Source organism: Giraffa tippelskirchi, chromosome 7 (genome assembly GCF_054371585.1).
Source record: "Giraffa tippelskirchi isolate mGirTip1 chromosome 7, T2T-mGirTip1v1.2.pri, whole genome shotgun sequence".
In the NCBI taxonomy this organism is placed as follows: domain Eukaryota; kingdom Metazoa; phylum Chordata; class Mammalia; order Artiodactyla; family Giraffidae; genus Giraffa; species Giraffa tippelskirchi.
In genome coordinates, this window is record NC_137281.1 from 119274721 (window position 1) to 119297625 (window position 22905).

General features: G+C 34.5%; 1 protein-coding gene across 47 annotated transcripts in view; it reads left to right on the forward strand.

Annotated features, from left to right (window-relative positions):
- Positions 1-22419, forward strand: part of ATOSA (atos homolog A) — an 88223-nt gene extending 65804 nt beyond the window's left edge. For 18 of the 47 annotated variants that reach the window (XM_081511440.1, XM_081511435.1, XM_081511453.1 and 15 more), the window contains 8 exons: positions 138-1983; positions 4061-4180; positions 7462-7541; positions 8604-8712; positions 11770-11928; positions 16866-16934; positions 19209-19408; positions 21406-22419. In XM_081511440.1, the coding sequence (XP_081367566.1) occupies positions 138-1983; positions 4061-4180; positions 7462-7541; positions 8604-8712; positions 11770-11928; positions 16866-16934; positions 19209-19408; positions 21406-21559 (2737 nt within the window). In that variant the 3' untranslated portion in view covers positions 21560-22419. Of the gene's footprint in view, positions 1-137; positions 1984-4060; positions 4181-7461; positions 7542-8603; positions 8713-11769; positions 11929-16865; positions 17030-17499; positions 17574-19208; positions 19437-21342 lie in introns of all 47 variants that reach the window. The other 29 variants (XM_081511446.1, XM_081511461.1, XM_081511464.1 and 26 more) reach the window with 6 other exon arrangements.
- The last annotated feature ends 486 nt before the right edge of the window (positions 22420-22905 follow it).

Below are 22905 nucleotides of genomic sequence, written 5' to 3' on the forward strand. Positions count from 1 at the left end.
AGTAGATTAAAATAAAATCTCAATAGTAATTAATGCAAACAAAGGTAAGTATATGACTGTTTAAAGTTTTAAAAATAATATATAATAATGATATGTTTTATAATCCATTGATTCCATTTTTTTCTGTGTGATTCTAGAATCAGTGCTGCTGATGTAGACCTACAGTGGAATTTTTCACAGACTCCAATTGAACATGTGTTTCCTGTTCCCAATGTTTCTCACAATGTGGCCTTGAAAGTCAGCGTTCAGTCCTTGCCCAGACAATCTAATTATCCAGTTTTGACCTGTAGTATTCACACTAATATTGGCCTTTATGAGAAAAGAATTCAAGAACATGAACTTAAAACCCATCAGCACCGAAATTCTACAGAAGCAGATCACTGTAGTACAGACAGTTCACAGCGTGTTTGCAGCAAACAAACTTGGACCATGGCACCTGAAAGCATAATATTACATGCAAAAAATGGCACAACTCCAGAATATAGTGCAGCTGTCAAAAATGTCAAGCTATATCCAGGCACTGGCAGTAAATCTGACTATGGAACATCTCAAGGCAATATTTTGGGCTTCAGTAGTATAGGAGAGAAAAAGTCACATGAAACATCAGTGAGAACTTTAAAATCATTTTCAGTGGTTGATTCCAGTGACTCTAGTCGTCAGAGTTCCTGGCAGTCAGTTGGTGAGACTAATCCTTTAATAGGCTCTTTAATTCAGGATCGGCAAGAAGTTATCGCAAGAATAGCTCAGCATTTGATTCATTGTGATCCAAGTACTTCCCATGTTTCTGGACATCCACTTAATATGCAAGAATCTGGTTCACTTAATTCAAAACTTTTCCGTGTTTCACAAGAAAATGAAAGTGTAAGAAGATGTAAAGAAACATTCTCTGTCTCTTTTGGCAGTCCAGAGCTCACCTCTTCAGAAGACACCAGTGAGGGGAAGATTCGGGTAAAACCAGAAACTCCTCGAAATGACACTTGCATCTCTAATGGTCTTCATTCTCGTCAGTCTGTTGGTGAGACTAATCCTTTGATAAGCTCTTTACTCCAGGAACGGCAAGATATCATTGCAAGGATTGCTCAACACTTGGAGCATATTGATCCAATGGCATCTCACATGCCCCGGCAATCATTCAATATGCAGGACTCCAGTTCAGTTCCTTCTAAAGTATTTAGGAGTTCCTATGAAGATAAAAATTTATTGAAGAAAAACAAGGATGACACCTCTGCTTCCATTTCTAATACAAAATTTTCCTTGTTAGATGACATCAGTGAAGGGAAAAACTTAATATCTAATAAATATTTTAATTCTTTTAACTGCAACAGTAAAGTCAAGCCTTCTTTGCAACCTCAAACAAGAAGAAATCTGTATAAGAACAATCCTAGTGAAATCCAAAGTACATTTCAGGAGACACAGAACAAAGCTACTGGTTTAATGACCCCTCCAAATATATCTCACTGCAAAGAAAATAACTTAGATTTGGCAATCAGGTTAGAAAACACACGTTCTGAGTGTCAATTTAAGAAGCAAGAAATTAACGATGAAATTGATAAAGAGCATTCAAATTGTAACAGTATTGACAAACAGATTTGCACAAATAAGTATAAGGACAAAATAATAAATGAAAATTATAATCCAGAATCTTTTAACAATCGCCAGTGTGATAATTCAAAAAAAAATGACTCGAAAGTAAAAGTTACTGTGTTGGAAATGTCAGGATATCTGAGTAAACATGAAAACGAGTGCTCAAATAAAGACCCAAAAAGGCCTAAGCCATGTGAACAAAATGCTCAACTTAATAGTATAGAAAATTATCTCATTAAAGATAGTGAAGGTTTCAAATGCAAAAAGCTAGACCAATTAAGAAACGAACAGGATAAGAAAGAAGATCCAATTGATGAAAACTCTCAAAACTCTTCTCAGAGAAAGAATATAAAAGACTTTTTGTCCACATGTGAACGACTGAAAAATAAAGAGGTGTTGGTAAGTAATATCTAACATTTCAAATATAATCCTCAAATATTTGTTATGGTTTGAATTTTGTTTACAGAAGATCTTGTTATAAAGGCCCAAGGTGCCCATTGTCTATAGAGCAGACTGTCTGGCTACAGAACTAGTATTAACAGCCTTATAAATAAACCACCCACTTAAGAGCAAATGCTGGGTAAATTCTTCCTCTTGCCTTTTTTTGTTTATTTCAATACTGGGAAAAGTTGCTGGAGAGTAACAAGGAGTCAGAAATGAAGCTTGTATCATTAGCTTAATGTGTTAATTGTTAGCAACTCTGGCCCATTATGAGCAGAGTGCCCATTGTGTTATGCCTCTGCTCAGCTAAGGAATATCTAGTGAAATCACTGGCCTGTGGTCAAAATACCTACATTCCAGTCCTGACAAATTTGGTCCTTGAGTGAAGCTGAATAAATCACTTACTTCTAAAATTCCAGTCTCCTCAATTTTAAAGTAAGAAGGATGAATCTCTTTTGCTTATAGTTGTGGTAATAATCAAATTGTAGATTTTTGAACATTTTTTAAACATTTACTACATGAATCAGACCTACTTAAGTTAGTTCCATTTTATTTGTCTACCAAACCACTCTTTAACTTCAGAAAATTATTATTAGGCTTAAATTTCCTTTGTTTCTCTAAAAAGCATTACAAATTTATATCTCAGTTATATGGAAAACTACTTAACTGCCTTGATCCGAATCTGAATGACCTTGGTTCATCTTCTTTATCAGGCAGATTAGTCTTGTTGGACATTAGAGTCTAAAAATCATGCCAATTGCTGTTTTTCAACAGAAGATCTCCTCTCCTCTAACACATGGGTTTAATCAAATTTCAGTTTCCAATTTACTAAAACGTTAATTGTCACAAAAACCTACCCTGACCTTAAGAATACTAGCTTTTCATGATTCTTTCCGGTATGTTATAGGGAGGCTTACTTTGACCATGGTGTTTTTCAAGCCACTACGATTAGTTTTTTTCATGTTCTTACTTTAAATATAATTAATTATACAGTCTTTGCTATGTGCCTAGGCACTCTTATGAATGTTTTATACATGTTGGCTTACTAAATCCTTTCACTATGATGTGAGATTAGGTGCTATTACTAACGCAAGTTTGCAAATGAGGACTCTAGGCCTGGAGAGGTTATATAACGTGCCCAAGGTAATAAAGCTAGGAAATGATAAAGCCAGGACCCATTAGTTCTTTCTGATTTATATTCATGTGTTTTCATGAATTTTTGATTTCTGAGTATAAACTTGCATAAATTCTTAAGAACTAGTCTGTTTCTTAGATCACTTCAAAAACATGGTACTGTGACTGTGTTAAGTATATTTTAAAATTCACATTTATATTCTTGTATAATGCACTACCTACCAAATTATAGTTTCTGAGGTGGGCTCTTGCTATTGACATAGTTTTGTATTTTAGAATATTGTACTAATTTTTTTCTGACTGTGAGAATTTGTTTTATTCGCAAATTAAGAGAATTGAATATTAGCTTGCTAATGTTAGACTGAGTATAAAATATATTGACCTGGCATGCTGGAGTCCATGGGATCACAAAGAGTCAGACACAACTGGGCAACTGAACAACAATAAGGCATACATTAGATGTACTTTCTTTATTTGAGTTTATTCAGCATCTTAGAAAAAAACTCTTAAACTCTGTTTTCTAATTAAAGTGTATATAAATGTGTGTGTATGTGGTCTTCCCTTGTGCCTCAGATGATAAAGAACCTGCCTGCCACTGCAGGAGATGCAGGTTCAGTCCCTGGGTTGGGAGGATACCCCAGAGAAGGAAATGGCAACCCACTCCAGTATTCTTGCCTTGAAAATCCCATGGTCAGAGGAGCCTGGCAGGCTACAGTCCATGAGGTCGCAAAAGAGTCAGACACGGCTTAGCGACTTAACAACAAATAATGAATATGTGTGTATAGATAGGTTTATAGGTCATTAACTTTACCACCAAGGATGTAATACCTCAGTACATATTAAGAATAAATCTAAAAACAAAAACTTAAATGTTACTATTAAAATCTAATTCTTTTCCTAGCAGAGAACTAAACCACTTAGACACTCAAGTGTCTGGCAGAAACATAATTTTCATTCCTTGGATGGAACCTCAACCAGAGCCTTTCATCCTCGAACTGGATTGCCTCTTCTTTCCAGTCCTGTAAGTGTTTTTCTCTTATTTTTTTTCTCTTATTATGTAAAATGTTTGCAAATAATTTTATCCAAATTTTAATTGAAAAAATTTAAGTTTAAATACTTCAAAATAAATTTTTAGTGGGAAATCATTTTACCTTTTGATATACTTAATGCTGCTGCTACTTAATACTTAATAGCTAAATGTTAATATGGAAAAAGGAAACGTGGATAAAATGAATTTATTATGTTATAATTATAAAATTTCTCTGAAATTCTTAATGTCCATATATTAATTCTTACTAAATGTAAGGAAAATAAGTGTCAAATGTATTTTTAATAAATAGATTTGTGTTATAGTACTGAGCCTGGTTGACATCACCAGCTGAATCATCTGGGTTTCAGATTTGTGGCTGTCTTTGACTTAGGACCTGTACAATTAACCATCTCATTTTGAGATATAGAGGTTTCCCCTTTCTACATTTACAAATGAATTTATAGATCTGAGTGTGATGGTTAGCCTTGTTTTAGATCACACTGACTATACTCTAGCCATGTGACGTTAGGTGAGAAATATCATCTCTCTGAGCCTCAGTTTCCTCATCTGTAAAAAGGGAGTGATAATGTCTGCTTTAGTGTTGGGAGGATGATTAGTATCATTCCTGACATATGGTAAGCATTTGATAGTTAGTCACTAGTGCTGCCATATCAGTTAAACTAGAGGTAAGCTGTCAATATCCTAGCAAACTAAAAATATACTTATTTTGCTACTAATGTAAGATAATTGTTGTTTTTATGTGAGTTTTTTAAGTAAAGGCAAAGCATATGTTTAAAAAATAATTCTTGAATAAGAGATCTAGATTTAAATTTGTAACTAGGACCTTAGATATTTGTTTTAGAGAAGTTGAATTCCAAACAATATAAAGTAATCCCAAATATTTGACCTACCTATGAGGTGCTTTCAAAATACCCAAATGATCAGGAAAAAAACTTGCATCATGCTGGCGTAAAGACCACTACATGCAGAATTCTGTTCAGTATGGTGGACTGAGTTGATACAAGATCCTTCCTCTTTCCTAAACACAGAAATACTGGATAAAATATAACGCAACTTCTAAATACATGATGTAGTGTATGAGCAAGAAAGATGCATTTCCAAATACTAACTTGGGGTGAATTAATTATGGCTTTCCAGAATATCTAAATCTAATATAGTGCTAAGGTTTAATGTTCCTGCTGGGTCAGGAGTCAGGTCTATACAGATCATAGCTGAGACCTAAAACCAAACTCCATAAAGCCAGAAATAGAAGAGGACTGCCATTCTAGAAATGGGAGAGAGGAGGGGAAAAAAATCACCTATTTAATTAAAAGGTACAACAGGAAGGTATAGATTAGATGGGAAAAGAAGCCCCCCAAAGAATTTGAACCTAAGTCTAAATCACCCCGAGTTAGGGGGCTCCAAATATGTGCTATATATGAGAAAACATGAGATTATCCCACATCTATAACCCATGGCACCAAGGATTTATTTTCAACAACAGCTCCTGCTGAAGATGATCTCAGGGGAATTAAAATTACAAAGCACCTTAAAAGAATCAACAAGAGCAAGAAGTAAGAGAATTCATATTTAGGAATCTTGTTATCAGAGCAGCATGAAAGAGAATTAAAAATAATTCTTTGTAAAATTTTCCAGGATATAAATGAAGTTAAAGAAAGGGAACTGAGATAAGAGCACGTGTGGAATTGGAAAAATAGAAATGAAAAATATGAAAAATATAATTGAAGTGTATACATATGTGCACATACCCATATACGTGAATTAAACGGTGGACTGAAATCATCTGAATAGAGATTTAGTAAATGGATAGACACATGTTAAGAAAGCACCTGGAATAAAGTGTAGAAGGAAAGACAGATGGTACAGTATGAAAGTGGCCTGGAGGATAAAATGAAATGTTCAATATAAGCCTAGTATAAATTCCAAAAGGAAGACTAGATGGAATAAAGAAAATGCAGTATTAGAAGAAATGAAAGTAGAAAATGTTCCTGAATTGAAGACATGAGAATTTGGATTGAATATTTCACATTAAGTTCTGACTCCAAAATATAGCATGGTATACTTGTACAACTCTCAAAAATATTGAGATTGTTTAGGCTTTCAGTATCATCTGTTTCTTAATCACAAATTAGACCAATCACTCAGATACTTTATACATGCTGCTGCTACTGCTAAGTCGCTTCAGTGGTGTCCGACTGTGCGACCCCATAGACGGCAGCCCACCTGGCTCCGCCATCCCTGAGATTCTCCAGGCAAGAATACTGGAGTGGGTTGCCATTGCCTTCTCCAACTTTATACATATTTAACTTTAATTTTAGAGACAAATCCACCTAACCTGCATATTGTATGTGATTTTACCTTTTAATTTACACTGGGGTCTTTCACTTTTAGAGTATTTTGAGCTAGTTGGTGGTTTGTCTTAAATGTAATTTGGTATACAATAGTGATTGAAAATCCAGAATAGTATTTTTCAAAATTATTCTCTGTGAAGCCCCAGTCAGGGTTCTTAGAAATGTGCCCTGGGGTAGGGATAGGTAAAGGAGCAGCAGAGTTGCCAGGACCCCAGGCTCCCATCACCATTTAATTCTTTTCCCCCTTTTATTGTAAAGCAATAAATCATTTATTTCTACCACATTCAATACAGAAGTATGTAAAGTAAAAAGTAAAAATCTTATTCTATTATTATATATTAAGATAACATGTAAAATTTGGTTTTAGAGAAAACTTGTTATGATTCTTTCTTTCTTTATTTGACTGCACCAGGATCTTAGTTGTAGCATGTGGGATCTGGTTCTCTGTCCAGGGATCAAACCCAGGGCCCTGTATTGGGAGCCCAGAATCTTAGACACTGGACTGACTACCAGGGAAGTCCCTGGTTCTGGTTCTTAAAAAGTCAAAACCTAGGGAATTCCCTGATGGTCCAGTGGTTTGGACTTGGCACTTTCACTGCAGTGGCCCTCGTTAATCTCTGGTCAGGGAACTAAGATCCTGCAAGCTTTGAGGCATGGCCAAAAAAAAAAAAAAACAACAGTAAAAGTGCTTTTATTAATCATTTTTTTATTTTTTAACTAGTTAATAAAATGAAGCTATAGGGACAATATGTAATAAAAAGGGTGATTTTAAGTACACTATTAAGAGAGAAATTGTATTATTTTTTAAGATATGCTTAGCTTTCATTTGAAATTTGTTCAATCAATTCAAGAAAAAAATACATTCTTTTGAAACCTAACAAGTGATTATTTTAACCTTAGGTTCCTCAAAGAAAGGCACAATCAGGTTGCTTTGATCTGGATTCTTCATTCCTGCATCTGAAAAGCTTATCATCTAGAAGGTATTTACCTTAAAATTCATTTGTGTATATGAAATAGTATTACACAAAATTCTAGCCTTTCATAGTAAATGATGTTGATTCTGAAAATCAAAATTTTAACAGGAATCTTATTTTTCAGTTTATCATTTTCAAGATGGTTTCACACATTCAGTTATTAAAGATGAGAGAGATTAAGACAATGCATAGCTAACTATATAATGGCATCATAATAAACAAACACTTAACATTGGTTTTAACATTTAAGTGGGTTTGTCTGTTTCTGGTCATTCACCTCCTCCTTTGTCTTATACACCTTTGCAGAACAGCCTTGGCAGTTTGTTCCACGTTGACAAATAATACTCTCGTTATATTCCTTAGGCACATAATTTTGCTTTGTATTCTAGTTCTTAACTTAAAATGAAGATTGATATAGAAGACTGCATTCAGTTCAGTTCAGTTCAGTGGCTCAGTCGTGTCTGACTCTTTGTGACCCCATGAACCGCAGCACGCCAGGCCTCCCTGTCCATCACCAACTCCCAGTTTACCCATGTCCATTGAGTCGGTGATGCCATTTAACCATCTCATCCTCTGTCATTCCCTTCTCCTCCTGCCTTCAATCTTTCCCAACATCAGGGTCTTTTCAAATGAGTCAGCTCTTCGCATGAGGTGGCCAAAGTATTGGAGTTTCAACTTCAACATCAGTCCTTGCAATGATCACCCAGGACTGATCTCCTTTAGGATGGACTGGTTGGATCTCCTTGCCATTCAAGAAGATTACATTACACTACTATATATTTCCAGTAGATGCTTCTATGTGATATGCTATAAATTCCACTTTGAAATCTAGGATGCTTTATATATATTCTTTATCAAATATAATAACAAAGGTGATAAAATCAGGAATTTAAGATATTTCATATCTTAACATTTGATTACATTAAATTTTTTATTATGATAGTTTAAGTAAAATTGATCAGATCTTCCTAATTTAGTTTTGTACAAAAGTAAATTAGAAAACATTGTTAATAATGTGCCCATTTGCTGATTTGTTCTTTTTTTATTTTTTGTTCTGTTTTTAAATAGTCCTCAACCATGTTTAAACATTGAAGATGATCCAGATATTCATGAAAAACCACTTCTGAGTTCTAGTGCTCCACCTATAACAAGTCTTAGTCTCTTAGGAAATTTTGAGGTAATGTTTTTTAAAACTATCCTAAGAGTTGATATTTCTTAACCTAAATCCATGGTGCTATATCATTTGTTTTTGAAAAGGAAATAGATTATATTTTTCTAAAGCCTTGAAATCACCTCCTTTCCTTCCTTTCCTAATTTTCCTTTTTTTTTTTTTTCCTTTTCCCTTTCCTTTTCATGACAAGTGAAGTTGGGAGATTGTTGGCAGTGACAACTTATAGTTGGGTAGCTGGTGGGAAGAGATGGAGCACATAGGTGAAATCAGGTTGGATGGAGGTATCCGTTACTCTACCTGGAAAATAGACTTGACCACGTCTTATCTGGTAAAACTGTCTCTGGGATCCAGAAGGTATTGATGATGGGCTGATAGAAGCTGATTCATCATCAAAGGAGGTTGATTTTTAAAATCAAATGATTGTTTGTACTATATTTGCAACTTCTCTGTAAATCTAAATTTATTCTAAAATAAGGTTATTTTTAAAAAGTCAAATGGTTAAAGGTCTCTCATACATGTGCTGCTTTATTTAATGACTATTGTGCTTGAAATCAAGTATATCAAGGGTTTAGTTGTCTTCAATTAGAAAAGTCTTAAACATTGTACTTGTAAATGACATTTAAAATTTTTTTTATTGAAATATAGTTGATTTACAATGTTGTATTAGATTCTGATATATAGCAAAGTGAATCAGTTGTAAATATACATATATCTACTCTTTTTTAGATTCATTTCCCATATGGGTCATTACAAAGTATTGAGTAGAGTTCCCTGTGCAGTGCAGTAGGTCCTTATTAGTTACCTGTTGTATATATAGTAGTGTGTGTATATTACTCCCAATCTACCAATTTATCCTGCCCCACTTACCCCTGTAACCATAAGATTATTTTCTACATCTTTAACTCTTTCTGTTTTGTAGATAAGTTCATTTGTACCCTCTTTTTAGATTCCACATCTAAGTGGTATTATATTTTATTTATCTTTACCTGACTTATTTCACTTAGTACGATAATCTCTAGGTCCCTCCATTTCACTGCAAATGACATTATTTCATTCTTCTTGTGACTCAGTATTACTCCTTTGTATATATGTACCACATATTCTTTATCCAATCCTCTGTTGATGAACATCTAGGTTGCTTCCATGTCCTGGCTATTGTGAATAGTGCAACAGTGAACCTTAGGGTGCATGTATCATTTTGAATTATGGTTTTCACCAGGTATACCAGTGGGATTGCTGGGTCATATGGTAGCTCTATTTTTATTTTTTTAAGGAACCTCCATACTGTTCTTTGTAGCAGCTATACCAATTTACATTCCCACCAACAGTGATTTTAAAGAATTCCTTGGCAGTCCAGTAGTTAGGACTCCCTGCTTCCACTTCAGGGAGTAGGGTTTCAATCCCTAGTCAGGGAACTAAGATACTGCATGCCGTGAGGTACAGCCAAAGAATAAATGAATGATTTTGTATGTATTTATGGGTATGTGTGTATATGTGTACATATATATATATATACATAGGCTTCCCTGGTGGCTCAGAGTAAAGAATCCTCCTGCCACTGCAGGATCCATGGGTTCAATCCTTGGGTTGGAAAGGAAATGGCAACCCACTCAAGGATTCTTGCCTGGGAAATTCCATGGACAGAGGAGCCTGGAGGGCTACAGTCCATAGGGTCCATTGGACACGACTTAGCAACTAAACAACAACAGTGGGTGTATATACGTATGTGTGTGTGTGTGTGTGTGTGTGTGTTGTGTATATATACATATGTATGTTGTATGTATATATATATGCATGTATACAAACATATCTTGAAGAAGGACATGGCAGCTCACTCCTTTATTCCTGCCTGGAGAATCCTATGGACAGAGCAGCCTGGCAGGCTACAATCCATAGGGTTGCACAGAGTCAGATACTACTGAAGCAACTTAGCATGCATGCATGCATGCATAAACACATATATAACCACCAATCACCTTGTTCAGCTTGCTTATTAATTTTGTTCATGGGGGGAAATTTTTGTATGTAGATTTCCAAATCATCTAAAAATAGGAACGATTTTATTTTTTACTTTGTAATTTGTATGCCTTTTATTTCCTTTTCTTGTAGTTTTGCACTGAATAGGGCCTAGCATGCATGCTAGTGTATTCATTTAAAAATCTAAAGTCAGAGACTACTTTGGATCATTGACATGGTCTTTTTGACCATGGAACTTGAGAATTGCTGATGTCACTTTCAAATTGAGACTCGTGAGGGCTTGGAGTGTTTCTTTTCAAAGAATTACTGAATCAAAGAAACGCTACTCACATTTCATGATGTATGCATATATGTGTTGAGATATATATATATATACACACATATATGTGTGTGTGTGTGTGTGTGTGTGTGTGTGTGTGTGTGTATGTACATAAAAGAGAGCTTGTGAAAAGATTTACTTGTTTCTCATACCTGGGCAGATAAATGTTAAATAACAGAGTGGTTTCCTCAGTGAATGAACTTGGGAGAGATGGATAAGGATCTTCTCTACTGCTTTTATTTATATACTTTTCAATATTTTCCCCAACATGTATTTGCTGTTTTTTAAATTAAACTGAAAAATCAAACATATGTCACATACAACAGTTTTTAAGAAGCACTTGTTTCTCAAAGCTGAGTAGTTGGCTTTCTGTTTTGATGCAACTTCTATAATATAACCTGTTAATAAGCTTTCAAGTGCTTCTCTGTTTTTAACACTAGGAGTATACTCTGAGAGGAATAAGAAAACTTATAATATTACACTTGCTCTGGTAGAGCATATTTTTCTTCACAGAGATAAGAATAACTTATTACACAACTATGTCTAAACAGCGGTTAAGTTTAAAGATAGTTCAGTGTGGACTGGAACAGTAAGGAGGCCAGACTTTGTATGATCGATGTGGGAGGAAATTGATTTCTGGTCAGAGGAACTTTTGAAATGAGGGCGTGGCAATGGCAGCGACCACTCTCCTAGTGCCTATTCTTTAAATAGAAAGAATGTGTTAACTTTTAATCATTTCCTAAAATCTCTTTTATCTTATCTTCCAGGAATCTGTCTTGAACTATCGTTTAGATCCTCTCGGCATTGTTGATGGCTTTACTGCAGAGGTAGGGGCAAGTGGTGTCTTCTGCCCCACCCATTTGACTCTTCCAGTTGAAGTGTCTTTCTACAGTGTTTCTGACGATAATGCTCCCTCTCCTTATATGGCAAGTATTTTTCAGTTGACTTCTGCTGAGATCAACCATCTTAATGACAAATGCCTTTAAGTTTAAAGAGATTTAATACTGCTTTGGTGCAATGCTTGAAAATATAAACCGTTTCCTAAGAGGGGATTGAAGGTCAAATAGAGACAAATATGCCAAAAGAGCACCTTACAACTTCTTTCTGAGCAAGCTCCAATGACAGATATCCTCTCTTGTATTTGAGATGATGCTGAAAATTTACTTGTTTTTATGTAATTTGAAAAATGATAAAATTTTGATTAGTGACACTGTAATTCCATATCTTGCTGAGTTCACACAAATTCTTAAGTCTTTACTGTGCACTCTAGTCCTATCGGAGTTGCCTTCACTATGATTCTCATCTCAGTAGAGTTTAAATAAAGATTTAGTGACCTACATTTTCTGTGAAACCCTTTCACTCTCTTTCTTCTATTTGGTTTATCTTTTTAGCTCAGTGGGCATGAATTTGAGCAAACTCCTGAAGATAGTGAAGGACAGGGAAGCCTGACGTGCTGCAGTCCATGAGGTCTCAAAGACTGAGTGACTGAACAACAACAAGGTTCTTTAGAATACTAGCTATTTCTGACTCCATGGCAATGTTTTAGTGGAGAGTAAAATAGCTCAGGGGAATAAGAGCAGTGTCTTGAACCTTAAGATCCTATAATGTTATCTTTCTCATTTTTTTCTTCCAGCAGATTTGAGGATAAAATAAGCCCTCAACTGCAAAAATGATACCAGGTCCTGGTGTGTGATTACTGTCAGCCCCTTTCCAAAAGACAAGTCAGTGGCTACTAATACAAGTGTTTAAGAAGTTTACACTTGGAGTCAGATCAGGGTTTTTATGTTAGGCCTTACTTTGGGAAATACAAATTTCAATAGACATAGAAATATATATTTCTGGTCTTCCTACTTGAGTTTCCTAGCTTATCACCTGATCCAATTTCTTTCTTTCCTTTTTCTTTCTAATATCCTTCTCCTCCCATCTTCTAGATTCTCAAGGACATTAGCAACAGTGCCTTTTGTTATGAATAAAAGCTATGAAAAGGGAATTCTATTACATAATTGAGAAACAACAAAGGAAGGGAAGTTACAGTTTTTTAGGGACCTAAATATAGCATACTTATTGGCCTAGTTTTTTCAAGGAAGGTTGTTAAGCCTTACTCCATTCTAAGGTGAAAATTTTAGTCGGGAGTCTGATATGTGTTTCATACTTTAATCAAAAAAGCACAATGATATATAATCATTTATTCAAAGTTTTCTTTTTTGATAGTTACATTTGTGAGTAATAATCGTGAAGACGCATAACAATGGTTGTTACAAAAAACAAGCTCTTCACAAACCTGCCCAGTTATCATATACACCAAATGATATTCACTTAACATAGAAAGATATATCCACTTTTCAGTATAATTTTGGGAAAAAAAAACTGTTAATTTTAGATAATAAAATGGAAAATATCATTGAGATATCATTAAGATAAGCTCAATGTCAAAAAAAATGTTCATCATACTGAACGCTTACAGTATGAGAATACATCTGTAAAGATGCCCATTTTGCTTTACTAGAACATCAAGGAGTCTCATTAGTTTTACATATTCTGTTGGCACATACTAACACAGAAATGGAAAGATAAGGTCTAAGGTCATTAGTATACTGAGTTCCTGATGACCGTTAGGGGAGTTAGAAACAAGATAAAAAAGTGAATTGGCTGAAAATCAGCTCAAAAAATATCTTGGCGTAAAATTCATGAGCAAGAGGTAACTTGAACTGTGCTTTAAAAAAAGCAAAACAACATTTATCCTTGACCTTGGTTGACATCTAAAAAATGAAGGATTAAGAGGTAAAGGGTTTTATCATTCTGTCTCCAGAAAGTACATCCAGGTGCTCACAGATTTTGAATAAATATTGAAAAGAGTTTAAGTCAGGTTAAGTTAGTATATCCTTTAAGAATCTCTTACTTTTCTCTGATAATTGTCTTTAATAAATTTTCCATTATGTAATTTTTTACTCATCAAAATGAGTTGCCTTTGCAAATGACCCAGTCCAAATCTTAGACTGCAGATCTTTCCTACTATATATTAATAAAATTAATCTTGTTTTTTAGGGAATCATATTTATATTTTGGTAGTTGTCTGTTTTCAAAGGACTGATCATGTTTTGATAAGGTAGGATATATCATAGACCAGTGGAACTGAGACACCAAATCCCTCTTTGTTACTCTAATAATGACCTCGGGACTTCTCATAACAAATTATACAGTTGACTCACAAAAGTAAAATTTTAGCACAGAGAATTCTGTCTTTGTGGTGTGGAGATAGTATCAGGCTTTTCATTAAATAATTCCTTTAAGATTAGCTCAAAGCCAGATAAATATCTCTCTCCAGTCCAGTGTTAATGGTAAGAATATTCTCCAAGTGTTAGGTAATGTGACAACATTTCACTGTTTAGAAACTATTGTATGGTGATACCAGTTAGAAAGGTCTAAAGCAGGTTTGCTCATGGCAGCGTCATGGTATGACTTGCATTATGATCATATTAACAACACTATAGGGGCTTCTCTGGTGGCGGCTCAGTGGTAAAAAAAATATTCAACTGACAATGCAGGGAACACAGGTTCAATCCCTGGTCCAGGAAGATCCCACATGCTGCGAAACAACTAAGCCTCAGTGCCACAACTGTTGAGCCTGTGCTCTAGAGCCCAGGAACCTCAACTACTGAGCCTATACACCACAACTACTGAAGCCTATGCACCCTAGAGCCTGTGCTCTGCATCTAGAGAAGCCACCACAGTGAGAAGGCCGCACGCAACAAATAGTCGCCACTCACTGTAATGGGAGAAAAGCCTGCACGGCAACGAAGACCCAGCACAGCCAAAAATAAATAAATTAATTTATTTCTAAAAAGCAACACTATATATTTTATATATTTTTTTCTATTTGTGATTAGCTATATTAAGATATCTTCCTTCAGTTTTACTTAGTTTTGCATATTTTCAATTCCACAATCACTTGAGAAAGAGTTTTTGTGTAATATTTTGACCAAATTGAGTTCATCTTAATCCTTCTATTCCATTCTAAAATGCCAGAAGGAAATGTGTTTTTCTTCCTTATGTTATATACAGTAATTTTCTAGGTGTAAATATTAATATGCCAACCAATTAAAATAATGAAATTGTTAAAATAATAAATTTAATAATAATCCTAATGAAATTCCAAATACTTTCCTAATCTCTTTTTAAAATTCCTAACTTGCCATTGCCAATACTAGTCTTACATTGCTTAGAAATTTTGTGAAGTGTTGCCTTAAAATTTGAGGTTTTAGAAGAATCTATATTCTTCCGTTATAAATTGATTTATTGTTATTATGTTCTAGAAACTATTAGAATTATATTAAGGGAAATAAGTGCAGGCTTGGTAGTAGATTTTCCCTCACCAATGTTCTTATATATATTTAACAGAGGATGGCAAGGAAAAACAGTAGTGTATTGCCTGGAGTAATGTGATTAGAAAGGTAGCTATTATTTAGATATATTTTGCTTTTCTTTCTGAAACTAGGAAAAAGAGGAGCACTATATATACCATAGCATTTTTTCATGTAGAGAAGATTGTAAGAGAAAAATTATTAAAGCTTCATTACTGTTTTGGTTAGGGACGCAGTTTGTTAACATGCTGTTTTCATGCTTTAAATGACCATTGATATATCAGATTCATTAAGAACCACATGTCTTTTCAGTGCCCTTGAGCTGAACATGAACATTTCCTGTTATTAACATATTAATTTAATATTCTGATTGTCAAGTGCTGTTCACTTGAAGGTTAGGTATTCACGTATTAGAGTCTGGCCTTCCCTTTTACCATTGTTCCCTCCCTTTTATCCCCCACCCCTACCCCTGATCAGTCTTTCAAACCCAACAGAGATATTACCTGATGGGACAGTCCTGTTTTATATTTACTTTTACATAAGGTTGGTATGTTTTGGCAAATGCAATGTAAAATGATGGGATATGAATCATAGAGCATGCAATTATTCTACTTGAATACTCAGAAGAAAACTATTCACCCAGTTAAATAAATCAGCATTTTTTTCTTGAAGCTACCTAAGAATTAAGTACCACAATCACCATCTGTAGTCATTTAGTCATCCTGGTTATCTAGAAACTTTCACACATTCAGTTGTAGCTTCCTGTGTTTTAATTTATACTGTTTGCCATTGTTTGGACTTCTGCAGTAATTACAGCATCTTTCTCAGAAAATTATTTTGTATAATATGACAGTACCTCTCAAACTTTAATGTACATATGATATCATCTGGGGAATGTTGTTAAAATGCAGATCTGATTTAGTAGGTGTGTAGGGAGAAATAAGAAACTCTTGTGTTTCTAACAAGTTCACAGGTGATGCTGATAATGCTGGTCCACCTCAAGTCAGAAAGTCATTTATGTATATAACAACTTAATTTTCTGACTGAATAATTGACTTCATTTTTGGGGCCAGACATAAACAGGATCATCCCTCATTTCTGACATTTCATATGTCCAAAGATCAATAAACTGTTTTGCTTTTTCATTTCCCTCCTCCCACATGATACAAGAGAATACTCTCCCTTTATCTCCTTTTTAGTTAAGAGACTTCTTACTTCTATATCTTATATCTTAATAGAAATTTAAAGCAGCATGGTCATTGATGTTATGTATTGTTTATTGCAACATCTCCAGGAAAAGTAGTAAATTGTTTCCTTATGTGTGAAATCCTTACTATTTTGTATTCCTTGAATGTATCTCTATTAATTCAATGTGAATTTTTTTTCCATACAAATACAGTTGTGAAAAGTTATTAATTACATAATTTATTATTTTTATTTTAGTCTTTTGTGTGTATATATGTGTATCAGTTTGTACTCAATTTGTCTTCTTTTATTTCAAGGGTGTGATTACTTTAGAGTCCCTTGGTAAAAGGGGTTATCGAGTACCTCCTTCAGGAACAATACAAGTGGTATGTGTTTTATAGCCTACAATTGCAATAATCATTCTCTCACATACATATAGAACTTAGCCCTTTCTCCTGCTACTGCTGCTGCAACAACTTTGGTAAGTAACAGTGGGGCTGCAGCTTTGTTTGGAGTTTCCCTGCTCTGCCTCAGGAATGACCATTTGGGGACCTCCATTAAAGGAAAGCATTAATAAGCTAATCAAGGTGAATGCTTTAGAAAAATAGTATATGACAGTTAACATAACTTAAATAGAGCTATTTTCAGTATGATTAGAATTTAGATTACCAGTATCTCCCATTTAATATAATAAGACAAATTGAGATTGACCCATGTAAAAGGAGACCCCAAGCATTAGTATTTTTTTAGCAGGGAACTTGAAAAATTATCCCTACTGTAATAATTTCTAAAATTGATTTAATGAGATGGTTACACAAAGCAGAAATGAAGTCCTACAGATGTCAGGGTAAAGAATGCATCTTTCCTTTTGGCCTAGATGTTGATCTAGTTTTGCCTTAGGAGAACTCTTCTAGCCCAGTGCAGTAATCCTTTATCATCTTTGATCCACAGCTCTTAGAAGATAATTTTATATCAAGGCCCATTTGTGATTCAGTCCATCTCCAAGTCAGACCCAGGATAATCCTGTGAGTCTAAAGTCTATTACAGTATTGACTCTTGTAACTCTTCAAAAGAGTCTAGCTGTATTTGTCAACTGTACCTCAATAGAGCTGAAATTTAAAAAAAAGAAAAAAGAGTCTAGCTGAGTTCCTCACACTAAGGATCTGGTCTAATTCAGCAAGCCTTTCTATGACTTTTGGCTGCAATGTGATCAGTTCTTTGTCAGACCACTTTTATGCATCCCCATTGTTCTAGTATGGCAGAGTCTGTACATTTGTTTATTTTGTGTCACACAGAAATGAAATATAGTACTAAGCAAATTATGTACATGTTTATATTGCAGTATGTATACATATGTATAAATTTTACTTAGGAAAAATCATCGCATTTTAAAGTAAGATTTTTATGTGAATGGATTTCTTGAACTAAAAGAGTGATCATCTTCTGATCTCTTGCCTCTGGCTATGTAGCTCTTGTGAAAGTGTGGGTCACTGGAAAACTAGCTATCAGTTGTCATAATAATGAGGCATAAACCCAGAGGCAGCACATTTACCCCTTGTTTGAAGACTGCCAACTCTGCTGGCTATTTTAAATCTGAAACTTGGGTATGTCTTTCATTCCTTATGTAAGTTTAATTATGTATAAACATGGCTTGAACTTCTGGCTTACTAGTTGTTGTAGTTGTTAAATATATTAGCCTTAATTTTAAGACTCACTAGATTTCAAAAATTGGATCATAATATTGATATATTTCTCATTTTGATTCAGTGAGTGATGTCCAGTGCCACGGATGAGCTTCTGAAAGCATGGGCACCAAGTTACCTATTGATGTGTTGGTAATTTGGTTAAAATCAAATCAGCAGCTTGGAATTTTGTTTAAAAATTAGTACTTTAAAAAAATAATATTCCTTCAGTTATTCATGGCCAAATAGCGATTGAATTTATTTTGGTCTATTATGGTATTGATGGTGGTAAAAAAAAAGTCTCTGTCACTGAAGTTTCTGAAATGAATCCAACTGTAAGAACATAAATTATTACTTAGTGTACTTTGTAACTAATAATAATGAACTTTATTTTCTAAACTTGGAAAAATTTCCAAAGAAGAGTTTCTTTTTCGAGAACATACTTTAAATTTTATAATAACTGTATGTACCTAAAACATCAAAGTCTAGTTTTACCAAACTTTTTATTTCAAAAAAAATTCTATTTATTCACTTAAAATGTGAGGAAAGCTAAAGTATTATTTTGAACATTTTGCAGTTGATGCATTTTAATAAAGCTAATATTTGAAATATTTGAACTGGAATGTTTCAATTCAATGAAGCTGTATTTTGTTTAATCTAATGGAACTATTTCTTAATATATGAACAAGAGTAAAAGTTGTGTATTGTCTATTATTAATAAGAGATTTGTGACTAAAAGATTTTGATTTGTTACATGATCTCTTATTTCTGTAAATAAAAAATAAATTGAACCATTAAAAATACTGAATATCATTTCATAAACTTCTGAAATTTTATTAGCTTTATTCCCTCAAACTGAATTATATCCACTGGGATTAATTTATTATTACAAAGCCTATTTTACTGTTGGCATAATCATTTTAAGTCAAATCAACAAATCATTGTTTTTAAAAAATAATTTCTGTATTGTTTCTTCAGACCTTATTTAATCCTAATAAGACTGTGGTGAAGATGTTTGTTGTGATATACGACTTGCGAGATATGCCAGCCAATCATCAGACATTCCTACGACAAAGAACTTTTTCTGTACCTGTTAAACAAGAAATGAAAAGAAGTGTTAATAAAGAGAACATCCGACATACAGAAGAACGGTTATTACGCTACCTCATACATCTGAGGTAATGTTCTAAATGAATATGAAAATATGTTACTTCAGAAGAAAACTCTAAAATTTTGACTTTATTTTAAAAAACTGTCACTCTAACTAAACAAGTGCCCCTTGGAATTTGCTTAACTTGGACACTCTTTATGATATGCCAGGATGCAGAAAGCACATGGCATATTTTTCTGCAGTCATTATTACTTGTTGACTTAGGGGAGTTTTTATTGGTAGCTGTGTAATGTAAAATATTTTATAGCAAAAAAATGCTAATATATCTGGAGGGGCAGTGAAAAACAGTTTTCTAAAGCAATGCTGCCCAGTAGAATTGTAATATAGCCCATATAAATAGTTCTATATTTTCCAGTAGCCACATTAATAAAAGTAGTCGGTAGCAGAGGATTAATATGTTTTATTTAACCTAACACATTCAAGTGTTATAATTTGAATATGTAATATACATAAAAATTATCAATGAGATATTTACATTCATTTGCTGTCCTCAATTTGAACTAGCCACATTTCAAGTGCTCAGTAGGTGCTTGTGGCTTCTGAGTTGGACAGGGAAATTCTTAGCCTTCATTTATTAATTCATTCATTCAAAAAATATTGATGTGTCAGGCATGCTTCTAGACTCTAGGGAAGCAGCAGTGACAAAAATCTCTGTTCACATACAGCTTATATTCTGGTTATTCTGTCAGAAATATGTTTTCCTCAAACTTTTACTACCCAGCTTATAGCTCTAGGTTGTGAGAAACCATTTGTCTGCTCTTGAAGTTCATGCTTCCAGGGGTAAGCCTTGTAGCCCTGATATCCTAGTGCAGTTCTTAGGTTCCATGAGCAAGTCTATTGCTTAGTAGAAAGCTCAATAGTCTTTTGCCCATAACTCTATTCCTAATAGTGAGTCCTCAATCAATGAGGAGACTGATCACATCAGTGACAGTAATTCATCTTCTTACTCCAAGCCCCATTCATCAGGAGAAGGTACCAGTCATTTCTTTAATCTGTTGCAACAACCTTAGCCATATGTAATCAATGATTAGAAACCTTAAATGCTGTAAAGGAACTGCTTTAGAAAGTATGGTGTAATTCCCAAAGTTCACCATGTTCTTCTTCAGATTGAAAAGGTGAAAAACTTCAGAAAGAACGAAAGAGAGTGAGCCAACCTGAGGTCTGCTTTAATGTATACAATTGACCAGCAGATTTTTCAGCTAATTTTGGAATGTCATCCACAGTCCCAGATATTTCTACTATGCAAAGGGAAAACCACAGAAATTAGCACTAAAGTGTATGTGTGACATACCCATAATCTGCCAGATAGATTTATGTGATTAAAGCCTCCAATCCTTGTAGTATGCTATAGATGTTAGCGGAGGACAGAAACAGTTCCATATACAGCTTTGATAACCATTTTCATTTCACTGCTAATTTTCTCCTCTTGATTTCTATGGATGATTAGGCTTTGCTAGCCACTATGGATGGTAGCAGTCCTTTCTCATCCTGTGGTTGTCCTCAAAGCTTGATATAGTTTTCTGTGGTAACTTTCCAAGTGTGGAATCCATTTTATTGTAGTCAAAATTGTAGGAGGGCAGGTTATGTGAAATGGGTCATTCTTTGTATGAACTAGAGGATGCCCAAATGTAGTATAACTAGCTGACATGAACTGAAACTTCATGCTATAGCTGAGGAAAGGTGCATGTGCTTTGGTGTCAGGAATATAAAGTAGGATTGTATGTAGATTTACAGAAAGCACCTCTGTCATTGTAAGAGGGAAAAGAGAGTGTGGAATGTGTATGGAATAGTAAAGGAGAAGCATTTAACATAACAGCACTTCACTTGCTTTGGCAATATAAGATGTCAAATATTTTGTTAAAGAGGGACTGTTAATACTGTAACAAGACTGATTCTTCCTGCTTACAAGACTTAAAACTTTCAAACCCAAAACTTACTCAGATCTGTTTGTTTTAAACGCTTATTTCCTGAAATGAAGTATCTTTTTGTTGTTTCTTTGTTTAGGTTCCAGAGTTCTAAATCTGGAAAGATCTACCTCCATAGAGATGTACGGCTCCTGTTCTCTAGAAAGTCAATGGAAGTTGATAGCGGTGCTGCATATGAACTCAAATCTTACACTGAATCACCAACAAACCCTCAGTTTTCACCAAGATGTTGATAAAGAGTGACAGTTTAAAGTATTTGCCCAGTACCCAAGTTTGAAAGTAAAAATTAGCATAGAAAGGAGTGTACCAAATTAACAAGCAGGAGAGTGGATCTTCTCCTGTTTTCCTGGACCAGTTTTTAATCAAAGGATTCCTGGAATGAGATCTACATATTCCAAGTAGACTGGAAACACTCATGTCCTAATCCTTTTTGTACTGTTGAAACCACTTCATTGGATGTGTTGCAATAGCAAACCCCTTCCCCCCCACAATTAGATTAGTGTTTACACTTTTTATTTCTCAGTTATTTAATATTTAATGTTTTCCTTAATACTCAAGTGATGTTTGTCTCTAGTGTTCTAATGTAGCACAAATCCTATGTAAAATCATACTGTGTATTTTTGACACTACTGTTGAAATCTGAAATATATGCACAAGTCTTTTAATTTTGTGTGATGTGTTCCAAGTACTATTCATTGAAGTTATTGAAAATGAGAATGAAATGTTGAGCTTCTTTAAGAGTAACGCACTATGCAAGCATGTGTACTTTTTATATCTCCCAGGTTTAGTTTTTACAACACCTCGTCCCAATTGCTGTCTCACACAGTAGTCCTGTAACATGCTGTCTTGGCAGTGCAATGTGGACTAAGCTGCTTCACATTCCCTTTGCAACTTCAGATCATCATGCCCATTCATATTCCTTCTAAAATCTCTTATCCCCAAAACAGTTCTATTTTTTCCTTAATCACTACTACAGAGGATTTACCTTAAATTGCTGTCCCATTCTAGATAATTTTTGCAAATTGTTAAAAGAATATGTACTTTGAAGACAAATTAGTATTTATATTGTAAATATATGCAAGAAACAAAGAAATGTGTATTTGGCTTTTATTTTTGGAAGAGACATTTATGCGATTGAGTGAATTTCTGATACCCATCATACAGTTTCTATTCTAGCTTTACAGCTGATTAGAGGAGAGGGAAGATGTCTTGAGCCTCATTCCAGTTTATCAGTTTCTCATTCAGGGTCACATGGAAGGCATTTGGCAACTGGGAAAACCACTGAGTAAGAAAACTTGATTGAATGCCTCAAAGTCTTCCATCCGTCCCCCTCAGAAAGAGGAGCCGTTTTAGATCTTTCTACAGGGACAATGGGTAACAGCAGATCAGCTAACAATGGATGAATACTGGGAATGCCCAAAGCCATGAATGCAGGTTAGAAAATACGTACCGTTCAAGTAGACCTGACTTGGAACAACTGGGAGTCTAGAACTAAGTGAACAGTGTGGAATTTGGGAGATGGGAAGGTCTTTATTTTTGGTACTCAGCTAATGGATAGACCACACAAAAGAATCTGAAC